General features: G+C 45.4%; 2 protein-coding genes across 3 annotated transcripts in view; both read left to right on the top strand.

Moving 5' to 3' along the window:
* The window catches only part of prex2 (phosphatidylinositol-3,4,5-trisphosphate-dependent Rac exchange factor 2), a 98,796-nt gene extending 93,547 nt beyond the window's left edge, over positions 1-5,249 (top strand). The window contains exons 39-41 of one of the 2 annotated variants that reach the window (XR_004776018.1): positions 1-85; positions 2,537-2,604; positions 4,337-4,351. The exon at positions 1-85 is cut by the window's left edge and continues 48 nt beyond it. Coding sequence is in view for 1 of the 2 variants with exons in the window: in XM_035526093.1 (XP_035381986.1) it covers positions 2,537-2,604; positions 4,337-4,382 (114 nt within the window). In the remaining variant the exon portion in view is untranslated. Of the gene's footprint in view, positions 86-2,536; positions 2,605-4,336 lie in introns of both variants that reach the window. The other variant, XM_035526093.1, reaches the window with a different exon arrangement.
* Positions 5,250-5,285: 36 nt separating this feature from the next.
* c5h8orf34 (chromosome 5 C8orf34 homolog) overlaps positions 5,286-17,300 on the top strand; it is a 62,204-nt gene continuing 50,189 nt past the window's right edge. The window contains exons 1-4 of the mRNA XM_035526417.1: positions 5,286-6,176; positions 14,534-14,678; positions 14,942-15,070; positions 16,210-16,338. Coding sequence (XP_035382310.1) covers positions 6,108-6,176; positions 14,534-14,678; positions 14,942-15,070; positions 16,210-16,338 — 472 coding nt within the window. The 5' untranslated portion in view covers positions 5,286-6,107. The remainder of the gene's footprint in view (positions 6,177-14,533; positions 14,679-14,941; positions 15,071-16,209; positions 16,339-17,300) is intronic.

Here is a 17,300-nt window from a genome sequence, read left to right as displayed (position 1 = left end):
GTCCCTCCCTCCTCTCATCTCCCAGCAGCACAGAGACTGGCCTGCCTGCACATATGGGAGCGCTTTGAGAGGATAGAGAGGATAGGTAACCCTCACACTCACACTCACATGCCCATTCACACTCAGCCTCACACTCACACTCACACTCACATACACTCATGGCGTACACTTAATGACAGCTTATAAATAAGGCATTCACTGGCCACTGGCCACCAGAGAGAGGAGAAAGATAGGAGACATGTACATACCCCATCCTGTATCTGCCCCATCCTGTATCTACCCCATCCTGTATCTGCCCCATCCTGTATCTGCCCCATCCTGTGTCTACCCCAACCTGTATCTACCCCATCCTGTATCTACCCCATCCTGTATTTGTCCCATCCTGTATCTACCCCATTCTGTATTTACCCCATCCTGCCTCATCTCCCAATGTCCCATTGTCTCCGCCCCCCCCAGGCAGTGTTCTATTTATGGACACATGTAATATCAGGACAAGCATGAGGCGTTCGCCTGCGTCAGCCCCAGGTGGGCACGTGTCATTCTGATGTGAGGAAACTCCACCCTCCATGATTAAGCTGACTGTTCAACCGCCTGCCATGTTTTTTTAACAAGCACCTGTGCTACATCACCATGGAACATTTCGGAAGCTCTGTGACTCATTCATATTTAATGTCTTGATTTATAACCTCATAACCAATCATTTGGATGAGGTCTGATGAACGTGTCCTCAGACGGGAGAGACTTCAGGTCTCATTATAATGAGCCTCCGTACAGAGTGGCAGACTAGGATAGAGATAGAGTTAAAGTTAGTTTGAGGATAGAGTTAGAGTTAGAGGATAGAGTTAGGGGATAGTTTTAGAGGATAGAGATAGAGTTAGAGTTAGAGGATAGAAGATAGATTTAGAGCATAGAGTTAGAGAATAGAGTTAGGGATAGAGTAAGAGGATAGAGTTAGAGGATAGAAGATAATTAGAGTATAGAGTTCGGATAGAGTTAGAATATAGAGTTAGAGGATAGAGATAGAGTTAGTGTTAGAGGATAGAGTTTGAGTTAGAGGATAGAAGATAGAGTTAGGGGATAGAATTAGAGGATAGAGTTAGAGGATAGAAGATAGAGTTAGAGGATAGAGTTAGAGGATAGAGTTAAAGGATAGAGTTAAAGGATAGAGTTAGAGGATAGAGTTAGCAGATAAAGGATAGAGTTAGAGTTGGAGAATAGAGTTAGAAGATAGAGTTAGTGTCACGGAACGCTCGCCTCCTGCGAGGCACGTGGTTTGGCCAGCCACATGCAGTAGGAGCGTCATGTTCGTAGCCACACCTGCACACACCTGTATTGTGTTAGTCTTTGTGTATTTAAACTCTTGTCGTTGTGTGCAGTGTTGTCGGTTATTGTTGGCGTAATGTGTGAACGTTAAACTTTTTTCTTGCCGTTGTTAAATGTAATCGTGTTTGTGCAGTGGTAACCGTGTTGCGTTCATTGTTTGTAACACATGTGAGTGCCGTCGTCTTTATGTTTCAATTAAATGTTCGTCCATGTCGAAGAGAGTGTGTGCGTCCTGCCCCTCGCCCTGTGGCACTCGGGCCACCACACGTTACAGTTAGAGGATAGAGTTAGAGGATAGAGTTAGTTAGAGGATAGAGTTAGAGGATAGAATTGGTTTTATGAAAGGTCACAGTTCCTACTGTTCCAATTCCAAAGGCTCCTCTGGTACAGCAGACACAGTGAGATGCAGGCAAAACCCAGATCATGGATTTGATTGCCAGGGATCACAAATATTATCATAGTAATAAATATGTAAGTTGCTTGGGATAAGAACAGGACTTGGACTAAAGCAGGACTACTGCACTGTAAACATGTCCATATTGGTCTATAGCAGGACTACCGCACTGTAAACATGTCCATGTTGGTCTATAGCAGGAGTACCACACTGTAAACATGCCCATGTTGGTCTATAGCAGGACTACTGCACTGTAAACATGCCCATGTTGGTCTATAGCAGGACTACTGCACTGTAAACATGCCCAAGTTGGTCTATAGCAGGACTACTGCACTGTAAACATGCCCATGTTGGTCTATAGCAGGACTACTGCACTGTAAACATGCCTATGTTGGTCTATAGCAGGACTACTGCACTGTAAACATGTCCATGTTGGTCTATAGCAGGACTACTGCACTGAAAACATGCCCATGTTGGTCTATAGCAGGACTACTGCACTGTATAGCAGGTCCATGTTGGTCTATAGCAGGACTACTGCACTGTAAACATGTCCATGTTGGTCTATAGGAGGACTACTGCACTGTAAACATGTCCATGTTGGTCTATAGGAGGACTACTGCACTGTAAACATGTCCATGTTGGTCTATAGGAGGACTACTGCACTGTAAACATGTCCATGTTGGTCTATAGCAGGACTACTGCACTGAAAACATGCCCATGTTGGTCTATAGCAGGACTACTGCACTGTATAGCAGGTCCGTGCACAGATGCTCTCACAGGCCTGTGTGTATTTCTTTAATTATTCTTTGCTTTCTTCAGGGGGCCAGAGTGCAGAATTCAGCCAAGAACTTGGGAGTCAGAGACCGCACACCAACTTCAGTGCCAAGGTAACCATGGTGGATCACACACACACACACACACACACACACACACACACACACAGCTTTGGCTTTTCAATTGAATTTTCCTCTCTATATGTTGATGACGTGCTCTGTATTGAACAGCTGTTCTGTTCTATTGTATGACCAGCTGTACATGGCTGATACTCTCCTAAATTAATTCTAAAAAATCTAGAAACATAATGACAAAGCACTTTTGTAAGTCACTCTGGATAAGAGTGTCTGCTAAATGCCGTAAACGTAAATGTAAACGTAATAATATAATAACAAAAGTAAACAGTGAAGAAAGGGGGGATCCAATATCAAGAGGTTTTATTTCAGCACTGAGCTCACTACTGAAGCACTGAGCACACTACTGAAGCACTGAGCTCACTATTGAAGCACTGAGCTCACTACTGAAGCACTGAGCTCACTATTGAAGCACTGAGCTCACTACTGAAGCATTGAGCACACTACTGAAGCACTGAGTGCTAAGTGTCAAAACTGGTCATCTCCGGATAAGAGAACTTTGTCATAGTCTATCCAGTCCAGTGTTGTAGCAGGAAGGCAGTGTCTGGGAAGAGCATGAGGGTCAGGCAGTCTGGGAAGAGCATGAGGGTCAGGCAGTCTGGGAAGAGTACACAACATCAGAATGATGATTTCATGAGGAGGAAGAGGAATTTCCCGGTTGAGGGCAGATCTGGGCAATAACAGTGGGAGGATGAGGGGAGCATGCCAGAGGCAGTTACTTGGCTAATGTGCTGTACCACTCAAACAAACCAACAGAAAACTTTTTGTGTAGCTGAGGGGTGACCTCAGAATGTTTCTGTGTGTGCGTCCATGAATGTGTGTGTGTGTGTGTGTGTGCACGTGTGTGCATGCATGTGCATGTGTGTGTGCGTGCGTGTGTGCGTGCATGTGTGTGTGTGCGTGTGCGTGCGAAAGTTTGTGTGTGTGTGTGTGTGTGCGTGCGAAAGTTTGTGTGTGTGTGTGTGTGCGCGTTTGTGTATGTGTGCGAGTGCGTGCGTGTGTGTGTTTGCGTGCGTGTGTGTGTGTATGTGTGTTCGTGTGTGAGTGCGTGTGTGCATCTGTGTGTGTGTGTGTGTGTTCGTGTGTGAGTGCGTGTGTGCATCTGTGTGTGTGTGTGTGTGTGTGTGCGTACATGTGCATGTGTGTGTGCGTGCGTGTGTGCGTGCGTGCATGTGCATATGTGTGCTAGAGACTTAGAGAGATTCAGACAGAGAAAGTGAACAACACATACAGTAGAAACACGGGTTTTGATACGTATCAGTTCAAGCGCAGATGTTCGTGTTATGGGGTCTGACGTCTCAGCCATCCTGTTCAAATCACAGCTGTTCCTGTGGTTTGGGAACTTCAGCTCATTCCAGTCATACAGAAGCTTGTGCAGGTCAGCGCGAGATCCCTGGGAGCACAGCCTCCCTGCACAGAGCTGCTGTCTGCCAGTATCACAGCAGACTGGCTGTTAAAGACTGCCACATCACAGCAGTGTGATGCTTAACGTCTGCCTTCTGCACTGAGACAAGACCTGAACGCACTGTGACTCAGGGTACATACACTCTTAGCACACTATTGTGGAGACCACCAGTCCTGACGTTTGAGGAACTCGTGAAGGGTGTGAAGAACTTGTGAGGGATTTGGAGAACATGTGAAGGGTTTGGAGAACATGTGAAGAGTTCTGTTTTTAACTCATGATGTGTCAATTTTTTCCCCCGTTTGCCAGACTGTACAAACTGTGCCAGCCTCCACCTCCAGATGGTGACCCCTGAGCCAGCCGACCCTGAGCTACTGTGGTTCAGCTTCTTCCAGACACAACACGCATACAGACACACACACACACACACACACATAAACACAAACATGCACACAATGTGCACATACACACAAACACACACATGCCTCCCTTCACTGTGGAGGGATTTCCAGTGTACATACACAGTTTGGTTTTATTCTTGTTGTTGTTATTGTAGCTGTTGTTGTTTGTTCTGCTGCAGAACTACATCTCATTTGAGAACAAACGGATCCAAACAACATGTGTTTGTCTCTGGGCTGCTGTCCACTCCTGAACAAGTGATGTCAGTCAGACTTTACACCTCAAATACACCTCACATGTAAGCGATGTTTGAAATGAGGTCTCTGTAGCACCCACAGGAAACATTCACCTTTCTCCATTATTATTTTGAGATGTACACAAGGAAGACAAAGAAGACATGCATATTCTCTTTGGCTGAAATATTCTGCAATCATTTTACATTTTTTAAAAAGATGGATCAATGTATAGTCTTGTTTGATATTTTCTTAAATCTCTGAGTGTTTAAAACATTGAAGAGAGCTGCATTAAGCTAAATATTACTCAGTGGATAACTGATAACAAAACTGTACTGGAACGTTTCCTTGTAAAGGTTTTCTTATGACCTAGCTGACACCATCAGTGTTACTGTCTTACAAACATTGCACATGGACGCCTCTGGGTCCTCAGTGGAAATATCCCATCCTCAGGAGTCATTCTGTATCATGTTTTATCTCAGTGTTACTTAACGTGGTGGTGACGAGTACTGGAGTTATTTCTATGCAAAAGTGAGGAGATGTGTCTCCTGTAAATCTTATTTTGTGAGAAATAAAAGCAAGCCCAAGTAGTCAAGATGTTTTATTACAGTAAGCGATATGTCATCATCATTTCCCCATTTGTGTTTACTACAGTGAGATTTGCGTCCTCCTGTCTGAATGCACCCTAAACACGTAGTAATACAATAGGCGTGTCGGACTAGTTTGGCCCATTACGAGATGTACCGTCAATGTCCAACATATCTGTTGAAATGTCCGACACAACGAACCGTGGAATATCTAACCACAGAGATCATTCACGATTGAAATGTTAAGATACATAATTTTACAGTTGAAATCGCGCCATGTGGTTGTGTCCTTTGCGCGTGCGTTTACCGGTAGATCTGCCGGGAGATCCCTCTGTACCGCCCGCTATAGGCGCTTCCTTCCTCTCAAACGTGAACAGGGTCTGATGCAGGTTTGTGACCGTCAAGCAGTGTGTGTTCGTGCTTCTGCTCCTCAGGAGACACGATGCCCTTAAGGCGCCTGTAGGAGCGATACCCGCTCGGTAGAGCGTGGGGTTACTACTCCGGTAAACGGTGCAGGCGGGTCTTCAGATCTGTACATCATATTTGAACAGCCAATACGCGAAAGACTCGGTGACAGCGCTTAAGAAAAAAGTCTTTCATTGGCTTTAGAGAGGAGCGTTCGTGCCCTGCTCGGCAGAGGCGGGGAGTCCCGTACGGTAACGAGACCGCGGACGCAGGCGGCTCACTTCCAGCGATGCGTTAGCACGGACCCAACTTGCAGCTTGACAAGTGTTTCTTTGCGCATGTGAAGATTTGCCGCAGTCCGTCCGGCGAGCGCACCTGCCCGTCTAACCCCGAGAATGCACGCGCACGCCTGAAGCGTCCAGGGCTCGAACGGGTCCGTGTAGCGCGAGGTTCCCCATGGCGGCTCAGCAGCACTCACGAATTCAGTGTTACCTGGAGAAGAACCGGATAGGACCGCTGTTTGAGGTGAGTCGCATGTAACAGCCTGACAGGATGGCCGTTTCCTACAATCCTACACAACTAAAGTCCGTCGGTGTTGTACTGATTTCAAACCAAACTGGACTGGACTTCGTGAGGAGTCCCACGCGGAGCGGTTTGCGTGACCCGTGCAAAAAAGCTGGAAATGAGAACATCCAGGGAGAAGTAGACTAATGGGCGGAACCAGGAGGCTGAGGTCTAGCCCACATGTCCCACAGATCGGGTCTGCTTGGTCTCCTCTGTCATCGCACACAACCCGTACACGAGTTTGACATCCTAAGGGTGAGGCTGCGCGTGTTCCCAGTCACAGGTTAAAGCTGAAGTTCTCTGAAGGATGCGCGTGGCGATGTGCACAATCTTCCCAAATAGCCTTTAGACAGGCAGTGTAGATTTAGCTCGTGTTTTACTGTTCCGTGTTCTTTTAACAGTCTAATCACAGATTCGAGTCCGTCTCGGGCTCCTGTGAAAACTCTGCTCGGTGTATGTGAATCAGAAATGTGGCAGCTGGGCAGAAGAAAACGATTTCCTGTTTGGGATCCTACAGAGCACGTGAGTAAAGGTAACGGCAAAGACTTTTTTTCTGCAATGGCAACCTTTGCTAAAGACTACAGCCTGCGCAGCGCTGCCGTTGAACGAGCTCGCCGTGTGTTCCAGTGGTGAGCAGCACGGTCCCGGTTCACTACGAGTTGCTTTTCCCTTTCACATCACGCGGCGCTACCCCAGGTCCCGCCTCGGCTGGCACGCGCCCAGTGACCACATAAAGCAAACTGCTGATATATCAGCTACCCTGTAGCAAGCACTGCGCGCGTGGGAGGAATATCAAACAGCAATAAAGCTAAAAGCAGCGCGATAGTGGCCCAGTACCACGGACAGCGCGCGATCCGTGGCGTGCGCCGAAACGGTACAAGATCTATTCATTAGGGGAAATGCTTAACAATTATTTGCGATTGGGATAATATAGTGTCTCCTTCAGGGATGGAAAGAATTTGTGGTGTTGAATGCAGTACGGAGAACTGCCATCTGACCCTCTCAGAACAGCCGCACACGCGCCCGTACGCGTGTCTTGTGCCGAGACCTTTTCAATGACACACACCCTGTTTGTAGATCATAGCGACTCTCCTGTCAGCGCCTACTGGTTTCGTCCTGACGTTTTTCCCCGTTCCTTCGCGTGCTTTCTCTTTTTGACACGCGCGTCTGTCCTGGCCCGTTCAAGTCTGAAACTGAGGTTTGGAATATTGCCATGACGCGCGCGCGGTGTGAAAGGCACCTCCAAGGCCTGGAAAGGCGGACGAGATCCCCTATTAAACTCTAAACCAGCATGAGGTGACCTTTGGCTTTCATGTTTGTCAGAGTGTGACTCTCGTGGCCTTTGCAACAAGCATTCTTCTGTGCATTCAGAGTAAAAATATTGGTTTGTTCAAGCACCAGTATGCTTTTTCTCTGGTAAGAAATATAGCTGAACTTTCATTTTAAAATGGTCTTGATGGAGTGGTTGTGTTCTCAGCACGAGCATTTAAATCTAAAATAACACCCCTATCCAGAGTACTTCCCTGGCAGATCTCATTTATGGCCTGAACAGTCTGGTCAACACACCGCAGCACTGCTAACAACACCACTGAGATCACGCATCCACGAGCACGAGTTTACAGTGCAGGAGAAGTGTAGCAGTACATCTCATACTACAAGCTTGCAAATTGCAGTCTTTGCAAAAGGGAATCCAGAGAAACTGACTAAATATAATGAGGGAGAAGGAGGGAGAGAGAAGGAGGGAGAGAGAAGGAGGGAGAGAAGGAGAGAGAGAAGGAGAGAGAGGAGGAGTGAGAGAGAGGAGGGATAGAGAGGAGGGATAGAGAAGGAGGGAGAGAGAAGGAAGGAGAGCGAGGAGGAGGGAGAGAGGAGGGAAAGAGAAGGAGGCGTGAAGGCAGGATGCAAGCATGAGTTGATTATGTTTAAGTCCGTAGTGAAAATACTGAGGGGATATAAAATAACAAATGGAGAAGGAGAATAAAACAGGAAACTAAAGCTACAGAGTAACTGATAAATAAAGATGCAGACCAGACTAAAATAAGAACACAATTACCAGGAGGGGCTACAAAAAGAGACTCACGTGAGGTGCATGTCAAGGGTTCAGCCAGGGGGGACCAAAGAACCAAAACAAAACAAAAGCACATGGCATACAAAGCACATAGAAACAGATACAAACAGACAAATCAAAGGGGTTTTCCACAAAGATGGATTTCTCTGCTTAGCTGGATAATATAAGATCCAAAGTAAAGACTGTCCAATAGGGGAAGAGTTGAGGGACATTCCTACTACAATGTACTCAAATTAGAGCTTCATTTATCTGGATAAACAAAAATCCTGCTATGCAGAATATTCCCCAGGTGTCACGCCACCCGTTTCCCTGGATCACTACAATTCCCAGCATTCCAGTGACAACTCAGAAGAACACCCAGCCAATCATCAACAAATCACGTGATCATCATCACCGGACTATTAACTTCACCAGTTACTCATTACTCTGTCATTTTAAACCTGCCAGTTCCACATGCACGTTTTGAAGCATCATCACTAGTTTTGTAAGTATGTACCGAGTGTTATGTTTTATTGTATTTCTGAATTGAACACTGACTTCTGATTGCTTGTCTCTGTTTTGTCTCAACCTTTGGATTTGTCTGCCTGGTTATTCTGTTTTTCTGGATTTCCACCTGGACTCTACACACACATGATCTGTCTATGATGCTCCCTGTCTCTGTTAACCCACTGGTTCTGTTATCATACTGGCTCAGTTATTGTTCAGGTTCTGTTAACCCACTGGTTCTGACTCTGGCCTGTATTTGGACTACCGTGTTGGATTTTTCTTCTCGGATCAAAACCACACCTCATTTTATCCGCAAGCATCTGGATTTCTCTGAAACGTTGCACCAAGTGAGGGGGCAAAATGTTATTTCAGTTTAGACATTAGATGATAAGTTATAGCTCAATCACTAATTTATTCATTTATTTTTGTTGACAAACATATAAATAAAAAAAACTGTATGCAGTATTTCAGAGTAGCACTGATTAATTTATAGTAACTTAACTGTTTCTTAATCCAAATATTTTACTGAGAAATCAGAGGGTTTTTGCACTTTGTCATAAGCTGCCTGCAGAGACTGGCACGTGTGTGTGTGTGTGTGTGTGTGTGGGGACTGGAACCAGTGGAGACTGGCACAGGTGTGTGCGGGGGGGGGGGACTGGCACAGGTGTGTGTGTGTGTGGCTCCCTGCCTGAGTGTACTAAAATGCCTGCAGTTCATTAATGCAAATTGTGCCCATTGGAACAGTAGTTGTATTCTTGAATATATTAAGATTTTGGAATTCTGTTGCATTTGAAAGAAAGACATGTTACATGTACAAATAATTGAATCTCATATAATTGTATCAGTATCACCCATAAAAGATCATGTGTTGTGTGCTCAGAGCTGTACAAGAATAGGATACAGACACGATGGTTGTTCCCTTTATAACCCTGTCAGCAGTGGGAGAGACTACAGGTGGCTTATGGAATCCATGGCTCTATTCGGCTGTGGTTTATATCCATCACTTACTGACGAGACACTTGAGACGCTAGAAGCCGAACTCCCCTGGTGCAGTAACGGCGCTTCGCTTAATTCAACACGGGGGCCATTATGCAGAGAGACTCCCTAATTATGGATAAATACGTGGGGTGACTTCCTCACTTTGGAGCGGTTTGATTATCTAAACATCAGGTTGACTGCAAGCAGCATGGCCTCCATCTTCCTCACAGTCTAAAACACTTTTAGAGTAGTAAATTGATGAAGAGGAAGATAAGTACAGAGGAAGGCTCCGGTCCTGCTCGGGCTGTCCAGATGTCACGGGGCGCTCATTGTTATGTCTAAAAGGCAGCTGTGGCTGGGAATGACTTCCACACAGAGTGTGTCACACTACATTGACCCAATGCTGTTTCTGAAGGAATCATTTTATTGCTCAGTGACAAGTGTTTGTAAGAACATGTGAGGTTACAGGATGGCACCATGCTCATGGCAGCCAGTTCCAGGACCCTGAGTTTCTCTCTACAATTAATAAACCGATGTCTGTCTCTGTCTGTCTGTAATGATAATACTTTGAGGTAGTCATGTCCTAAACTAAGGCCACTAGGTAAAAGGAATGAGCTGATATACTGAGAGAACACACACGCGCGTGCATGCACACACACATCTGATCTTATCGTTGTTATCTGAGGTATATATCTGATATATAGTTGACTAAAACACGACCACGTGACCCGTCACCCCTCTTGGTGGGTGGCACTGGGGATTGAAGAGAGGTTCACATTTTCAGAATAAGTAAGTGTTTTAATTACAGATGGTAAATGACGTTTATTAACTGCACACTAATGAAAGCATATCAACTACACCGAGGTTTAATACCCACAGTGTGTCACGTTGAGGTCAGTCTGAAGCTGTTGGTCGGTATGTAGGCTCATGAATGTCGTTTGGAGATTCACTGTCGGCACATATCGTACAGACATGTTTTATTGACTTTTACTTTGCTGTGATTTTGCTGTTAATATTTTCTACGACAGTGGATCTAATTCCTTTGTCACAGCTCGTCTTCTCATAGGAGTTCTGCATTAAATGAGTTGCAGACAAAACTTAATTCTTCACGCAGTTTAATATTGTACGCTGCATTTGTTTCATATCGAGCCTACTTCCCCCACACACGGCGGTTCGCTGAGAAATAATTTGACAGCAAAGAAGCAAGAAAGGACCTCAGAGCTGCGGCTTCTTTCCTGCAATTTGTCTTTGCAGTAAATCGGACCCTAAATGTCACTCCATGAAACACATTCAGACACACAAGTGCTTTTTCCTCCAGGAACAGAGGAACTTCCTCAGTGTAACAAAAGAACTAAAACGCCACATACTAGACACTGTGTCTTCAATCTGTAATGTGCCATACAAACAACATTCAGTCCTCTGAATACTCATCGATTTGCTTGTATCTTTCTCTCGGTAATATGGTGGAAGCCAGATAAATACTGAATGAAAACAATAGTATGGAAGTACAGATGTTTCACATTCAGGCTTCATGATAATCTGGATATGAAGAGTCTTGCTGGTTTTGGAGCAGAAGGCTCTAGACGCAGAGCCTGCCAGCATAGAGGGGGTGGGGCTACATTGCTCTGACAGTGAGGAGGTGGGGCTAAATCACTTGGACATAAAGGGGTGTCACTCTGACAGCACCAGCTGCCAGCAATCGATTGGCTGCTTAAGTGGATAAATAATGAGTCAGTGGGATAATGTTGAGGTAAGTGGCTGCAAGCCCACTGGTTACTCACCTCACCTGGTGTGCGCGTAATAGAAACATCCAGAAATCTTATTGTAACGGGAACAGGAAGGAAAAATGCAGACTCATATGGGCAGAATAAAAGATTAACACTAAAAATAGTTTCTGAAACCTGTCAAACAGTAGCTTAGTTGTTTCTTGGGGACAAATCAGCCGGGACGTCGACTGTGGTTGGTATGCAGGAGTAGGAATGTTTTATATAGTGGCACATAAGGCAGGACGCATACTTGCGCACAGGACGCGTTCTCACACACAGAGGACATACCAGGCCATCGTCTTCTGTGTGCGGAGGGGGCGGGTTACTCCGTTCACGGTTTAATGAGCTCAATTTGAGGCTGTATGAGAAGGCAGTGTTCGCCAACACACATCCCCTGTAAAGACTGGAGTAATTACTGCTGCCGAATGCACACGCATGTGCACGCACACACACACAGCCCGAGGCCTGCCACACAGATGAGCTGGCTGACGGGAAGTGTGAGGCTCTCTCTCTCTCTCTCTCTCTCTCTCTCTCTCCTCTTGGTCTTGTTTACAAAGGAAGCACAGAAGTGTGATCGCTGATGAACTTGGTCTGCTGACCTGCAGGCACCAGGGCTTCCAGGAACCTAAAGCTGCCAGATTCATTTCCAGGTTCTTCTCCATGGATCAAACCCTCTGGATACCCTGTGTTCCTCCGGCAGAACGCAGCAAGACTGCTTGGATAGAATAGTTTAAATAAGGATTCTCTCCAAGTGCTGCTTGGAGCTTTTCATGTAGTGCACGTCTTTTTAGAGACAGAATGATCTGTGTCTTCCTGTTGACCCAGGGGGTCTGTGGTTAATGTAGTCCCTCCACAGTGGTTAGTCCCTGGGCACTGTAGTCCTAGCAACTTGATATCCTTGAAGGCAGGGGGCCTTGGAAGCCTGCCAGGATGTCTCTTAACAGGCCCGTCACTGTCTGACAGACGTCCTGCCTCTCCAGGGCGGCTCGATGACGGGATCTAGCAGATATGATGCTAACTGTGTTCTTCTGCTTGGATGCTGACCCAGATTGGCATGCATGTCTGAACACACTTTCCTCCCAGGAAGCAGTTTATTAGAGGACGGCCTGAAAATGTCACTTCACTGTTAAGGCGGTTGTGTGTGGTGGTCTACATTCTACCCAAACTTTCTCTGAATGAAAGCAGGACAGATGTTTATTTTTTTCTGCCTGCCTGATGTACAAATATTGTTCACTGGCTGTGATTTGTAACAGAATGTTGCGGAGGTGAAACTGAAGGCCAGCCACACTTGTCTGACATGAGCATTTCTTTTGAATTTCTTCATGAATATTCCTTGTGATTGATGCCACATCTTTCTGTTTACCCCAAACAAAATTATACACTCAAGATTCGGAAGTGTTTCATGCAGCTTTATGTGTTTCACACCCTGCACAGCACTCGGATTACATCTTTCACTACTGCACCCCCTGTTGCTAGGTTAGTGGAATTACCCACAGGCCTCAGGTTGTAACTGCTGGGTCGAAGTCTTTGTGTCTTAAGCGACTGATAATTGAGTTCCTGTAGAACCAAGATGCTTTTCTTTTTTTCATGAAATCGTTTGTGTTTGCTTTGTCTACTGTAGTTGAAGCAGATGAAGGAAAACAATTAAAAATTCCTTAAACAGAGTAAATTTAAACACACATTGAACCCTGTTTCAAACCATCTGTGTGTGTGTGTGTTTGTATTCCCTGTAGTAACTCTTACCTTTACTCCATCTGCAGTCCAACAAGCTGCCAGGCCTGTTTGTAATGTCGACACTCCGTGGTGGTGCCCAGGTGATCGCATGGCCTCACCCTGCTCCTACTCCCTGAGCTGTGTGTGCACAGCTGTGCACCTCTCCACTGCACTAATGCTGTTAGCGTACATGCGGCTCTCTGGGGCTCGTGGACACCCTGCCAATGGTTCTGTGTCACCCAGCTGCTTTCACTAATGAATTCCACCTGCTGGTTTGAGCTAATTAGTATAACCAGGCGGCTGGAACAAAATCCTGGGAGGAGTGGTGTGCTGAACCTGAATCGTGCGCTGGTTCAGGCCTGTGGGTGTCTGCTACTCTCCTGTGTTGCTGTAGTGACTGAAACGTCCCTTCCTGAGGTATGAATTCTGCTTCAGTGATGTAGGATTTGTTATTGTCTAAGCCAACACTTGGACTACATCTACCAAAGCGAAATACGATTTAAATTTGGCTTGCTCTGGATCAGTAAAGCCAAAGCTAGTGCGATGAACCCTGCTGTTTTCAACCTTTCTGTCTGGGGCTTAAAAAATATTGAAAGATTTTTTTTTTATTTTTTGAGTTTTAGAGAAAAGGTCAGAGTGCAGATATCGTAACAGTCAGGTTATTCCACTAAACAACTCATGGAGTCTTACAGTTAAAATGTCAGAGAATCAGAGAACCAATCAGCTCTCATGAGAACACTGTGAGTGAACTCAGTTCCCTTGGCATGTGTGTGACTAAGCTTCAGAAACATGAACCTGTGGACTGAGGTCATAAGCACTTAACAGAAGCGTGTATTTAATTAGACTCTCCTTAAGGTCAGGATTAGAATAAACAGTTTCTATTAAGGTGACATAAACATGAGCTCATGTAGAGAAGAGAAGGAGGCCAAATCTCTCGCACGCACATGCACACAACCATGTCACCTGACGTTATATTTGACTTGACGCTGTTGAAGAGTTCAGACCACCGTCAGGTCTGCTCCATCGCTGCAGGTCCTTCTGCTCTTTCATTTATGCCATGTGGCAGACGCTCTTATCTGGAGACGTTTCCATGTTTCTTCATTGTCGTCATCTTCTTCAGCCCCTGTTGCTGCCTGTTGTACTGCTTCAGCGTCTTCATTAGCGGGGAGGACGTGTCTCACTGACTTCCTCCTCTGCCGTTGTGTTCAGTGTGTTCCCCGGGTGTTCTTTTGTAGTGTTCTGACTGTTCTCTCTGAGTGTTCTCTTTGAGACATCCCTGAGTTTTCTCCCTTGTGCTGTACTAGGAGATGATGACCAAACTTATAACGGAGACTCCAGACTATCCCATCCCTTTCCTGATTGGACACCTGCAGACCAAGCAGCAGAGTCCAGGCCCACTGCAGAGAACTTTCTCTGGATCTGCTGCCCTGTGGGCAGACAGCGACTCTTCAGGTCAGGAACATCTACTGTGTCTCCACATCTACTGGCCTGCCTCTCTCTCCTTTCCTCTTTATCTCTCTCTCTCTTTCTTTTTCTTTCTCCCTCCCTCCCTCTCTAATTAAATTATTCTAATTTGGCTCTGCTGCAGAACACACTGTAAAGCTGATTTCTTTATGAAAACATTTGTTGTAAAATCCAACTACAATTAAAACAGATTAATTGAACTGAAGTGATTTCTTAGTTTCAGATCCCAAACGCTCAATTCCTCTACACAGGCAAAAGCAATCGGCGGGATTTCCGGAGTTCTGACCAAGTCTGGCAGGACTATCACAAAAAGCCTAAGAAGTCCAAGAGTGACCTGGCAGTGTCCAGCATGTCTCCACCGTCACCCGAGTCAAAATCATGTGAGTGATGACACATCACTGACTCCCTGACTGTTAGAGCTGTCCATTTACACTGATCAGAGATCAGCTTTTTAAAAATTCTCTTGTAATGTTTAGTTTGTGCTTATTGTTATGGAGCACAGGCGTTCAGTCCCACACCAGAGCAGAAAATGCCAGACTGTTGATGTAGGTGGAGAGAGAGAGTTTATTCCCTGTGGGTCTGTCTTTCTGTCTGTTAGATTCTTCTCCACAGGTGTTCTCAGATACTCGAGATCTTTCTCTGTTCCTACACATCCACTACCATCTTACTTCTCATCATCCACATCATTCTCATTTTCCACGTCGCCTTTGTTTTTGAAGTGTCAGATTCCCAGTGATGTAACTGGTTAAATTTGAATTCATTATTCAGCAGTGTGTTGATACTCCAGGTAACGTAGCATGTAGTCTGACACACATCATCAGAGGGGCTGGTTCAAGCCCCACACTGCAAAGTTTCCACTGCTGTGTCCCTGAACAAACCCTTAACCCTCAATTACTCATGTTGTAATCAGTCAGAATGAAGTCGCTTTAGATAAAAGCTGTAAATGTACAGCTGACATTGTGCCCCCAGTATTCTCTGTGAAAACCAAAGTTTCAGAAGTGCAGAAAAACAGTGACATTTCAAGCAATTGGGGAACTATCGCTAGCCAAACACCAGGGGGTGACGTGGTAGCCAAACATGTTAATGTTAGTAAAGGTTAGCTAGTGTTAGTACATGTTGGTAAATGTTAGTGTTGTATGACACCTGGGAAGGTTTGAACTAATGTGTGCTGTCGCCATGAAGCCCTGAGCCAATCTTCACATTTTTAGGACGTTGTATTCGTGCAGAACTGTAAGACAGCTGATTGTGCGTGAAGGAGAACATTGGCTGCTACAGTTTGTAAACTGGACTGATTTCTCAGCTTTTCTCTGCATCTACTGAGAGAAGGAGAGCAAAGAAGCCTCCTGCCTGCCTAACGAGAGCTCCGCCTGGGCTCTGCTGGTTCTGTGCTGTGCTTATGCTCAGGTCCTATCAATACAGCTGATCTCTGTGCTTACAAGACCGCGATGCCTAAGATTTGGAGAGTAAATAAAATCAGCGTTAAAGCATGCAGTGTGGCTGCCTGTGTCTCTCGCCACAGTGCCTCGCTGGATCGAGCGCCCCTCCTGGGACTGGAACAGCCGCCCTGGGAGCAGAGACTTCGACGAGCTCAACCACATCTTACAGGAAAGCAAGAAACTGGGAAGAGCACTGGAGAACCTCTCACGAAGTCAGTTGCAGGGCAGGGCGGGACGGGGCGTTCATATATGGAGCTGAGGGTTATTACTTTAGAACTCGAAGGAACTTTATTGCTGTTATTTCTCATTGGTGGTTAGTGTAAGTACTAATGTAGACTGTACCTAATGTACACGTCAGTACTAATGTAGACTGTACCTAATGTACACGGCAGTACTAATGTGGACTGTACCTAATGTACACGTCAATACAATGTAGACTGTACCTAATGTACACGTCAGTACTAATGTAGACTGTACCTAATGTACACGTCAATACAATGTAGACTGTACCTAATGTACATGTCAGTACTAATGTAGACTGTACCTAATGTAGACTGTACCTAATGTACACGTCAGTACTAATGTAGACTGTACCTAATGTACACGGCAGTACTAATGTGGACTGTACCTAATGTACACGTCAATACAATGTAGACTGTACCTAATGTACACGTCAGTACTAATGTAGACTGTACCTAATGTACACGTCAATACAATGTAGACTGTACCTAATGTACATGTCAGTACTAATGTAGACTGTACCTAATGTAGACTGTACCTAATGTACACCTCAGTACTATTGTAGACTGTACCTAATGTACACGGTTGTACTAATGTGGACTGTACCTAATGTACACGTCAATACAATGTAGACTGTACCTAATGTACACGTCAGTACTAATGTAGACTGTACCTAATGTAGACTGTACCTAATGTATACGTCAGTACTAATGTAGACTGTACCTAATGTACACGCCAGTACTAATGTAGACTGTACCTAATGTACACGTCAATACAATGTAGACTGTACCTAATGTAGACTGTACCTAATGTACACGTCAGTACTAATGTAGACTGTACCTGTACCTGTACATGTCATTAGGCATTAATTCAAATCTCCACAAGTGTAACTGTGTGCATGTGGATGTATTGTGTGAGCAGGTTCTGTGTGTGT

The sequence above is a fragment of the Electrophorus electricus genome, chromosome 5 (assembly GCF_013358815.1).
Source record: "Electrophorus electricus isolate fEleEle1 chromosome 5, fEleEle1.pri, whole genome shotgun sequence".
Taxonomy (NCBI): Eukaryota; Metazoa; Chordata; class Actinopteri; order Gymnotiformes; family Gymnotidae; genus Electrophorus; species Electrophorus electricus.
This window is presented reverse-complemented; position numbering and strand designations above follow the sequence as displayed.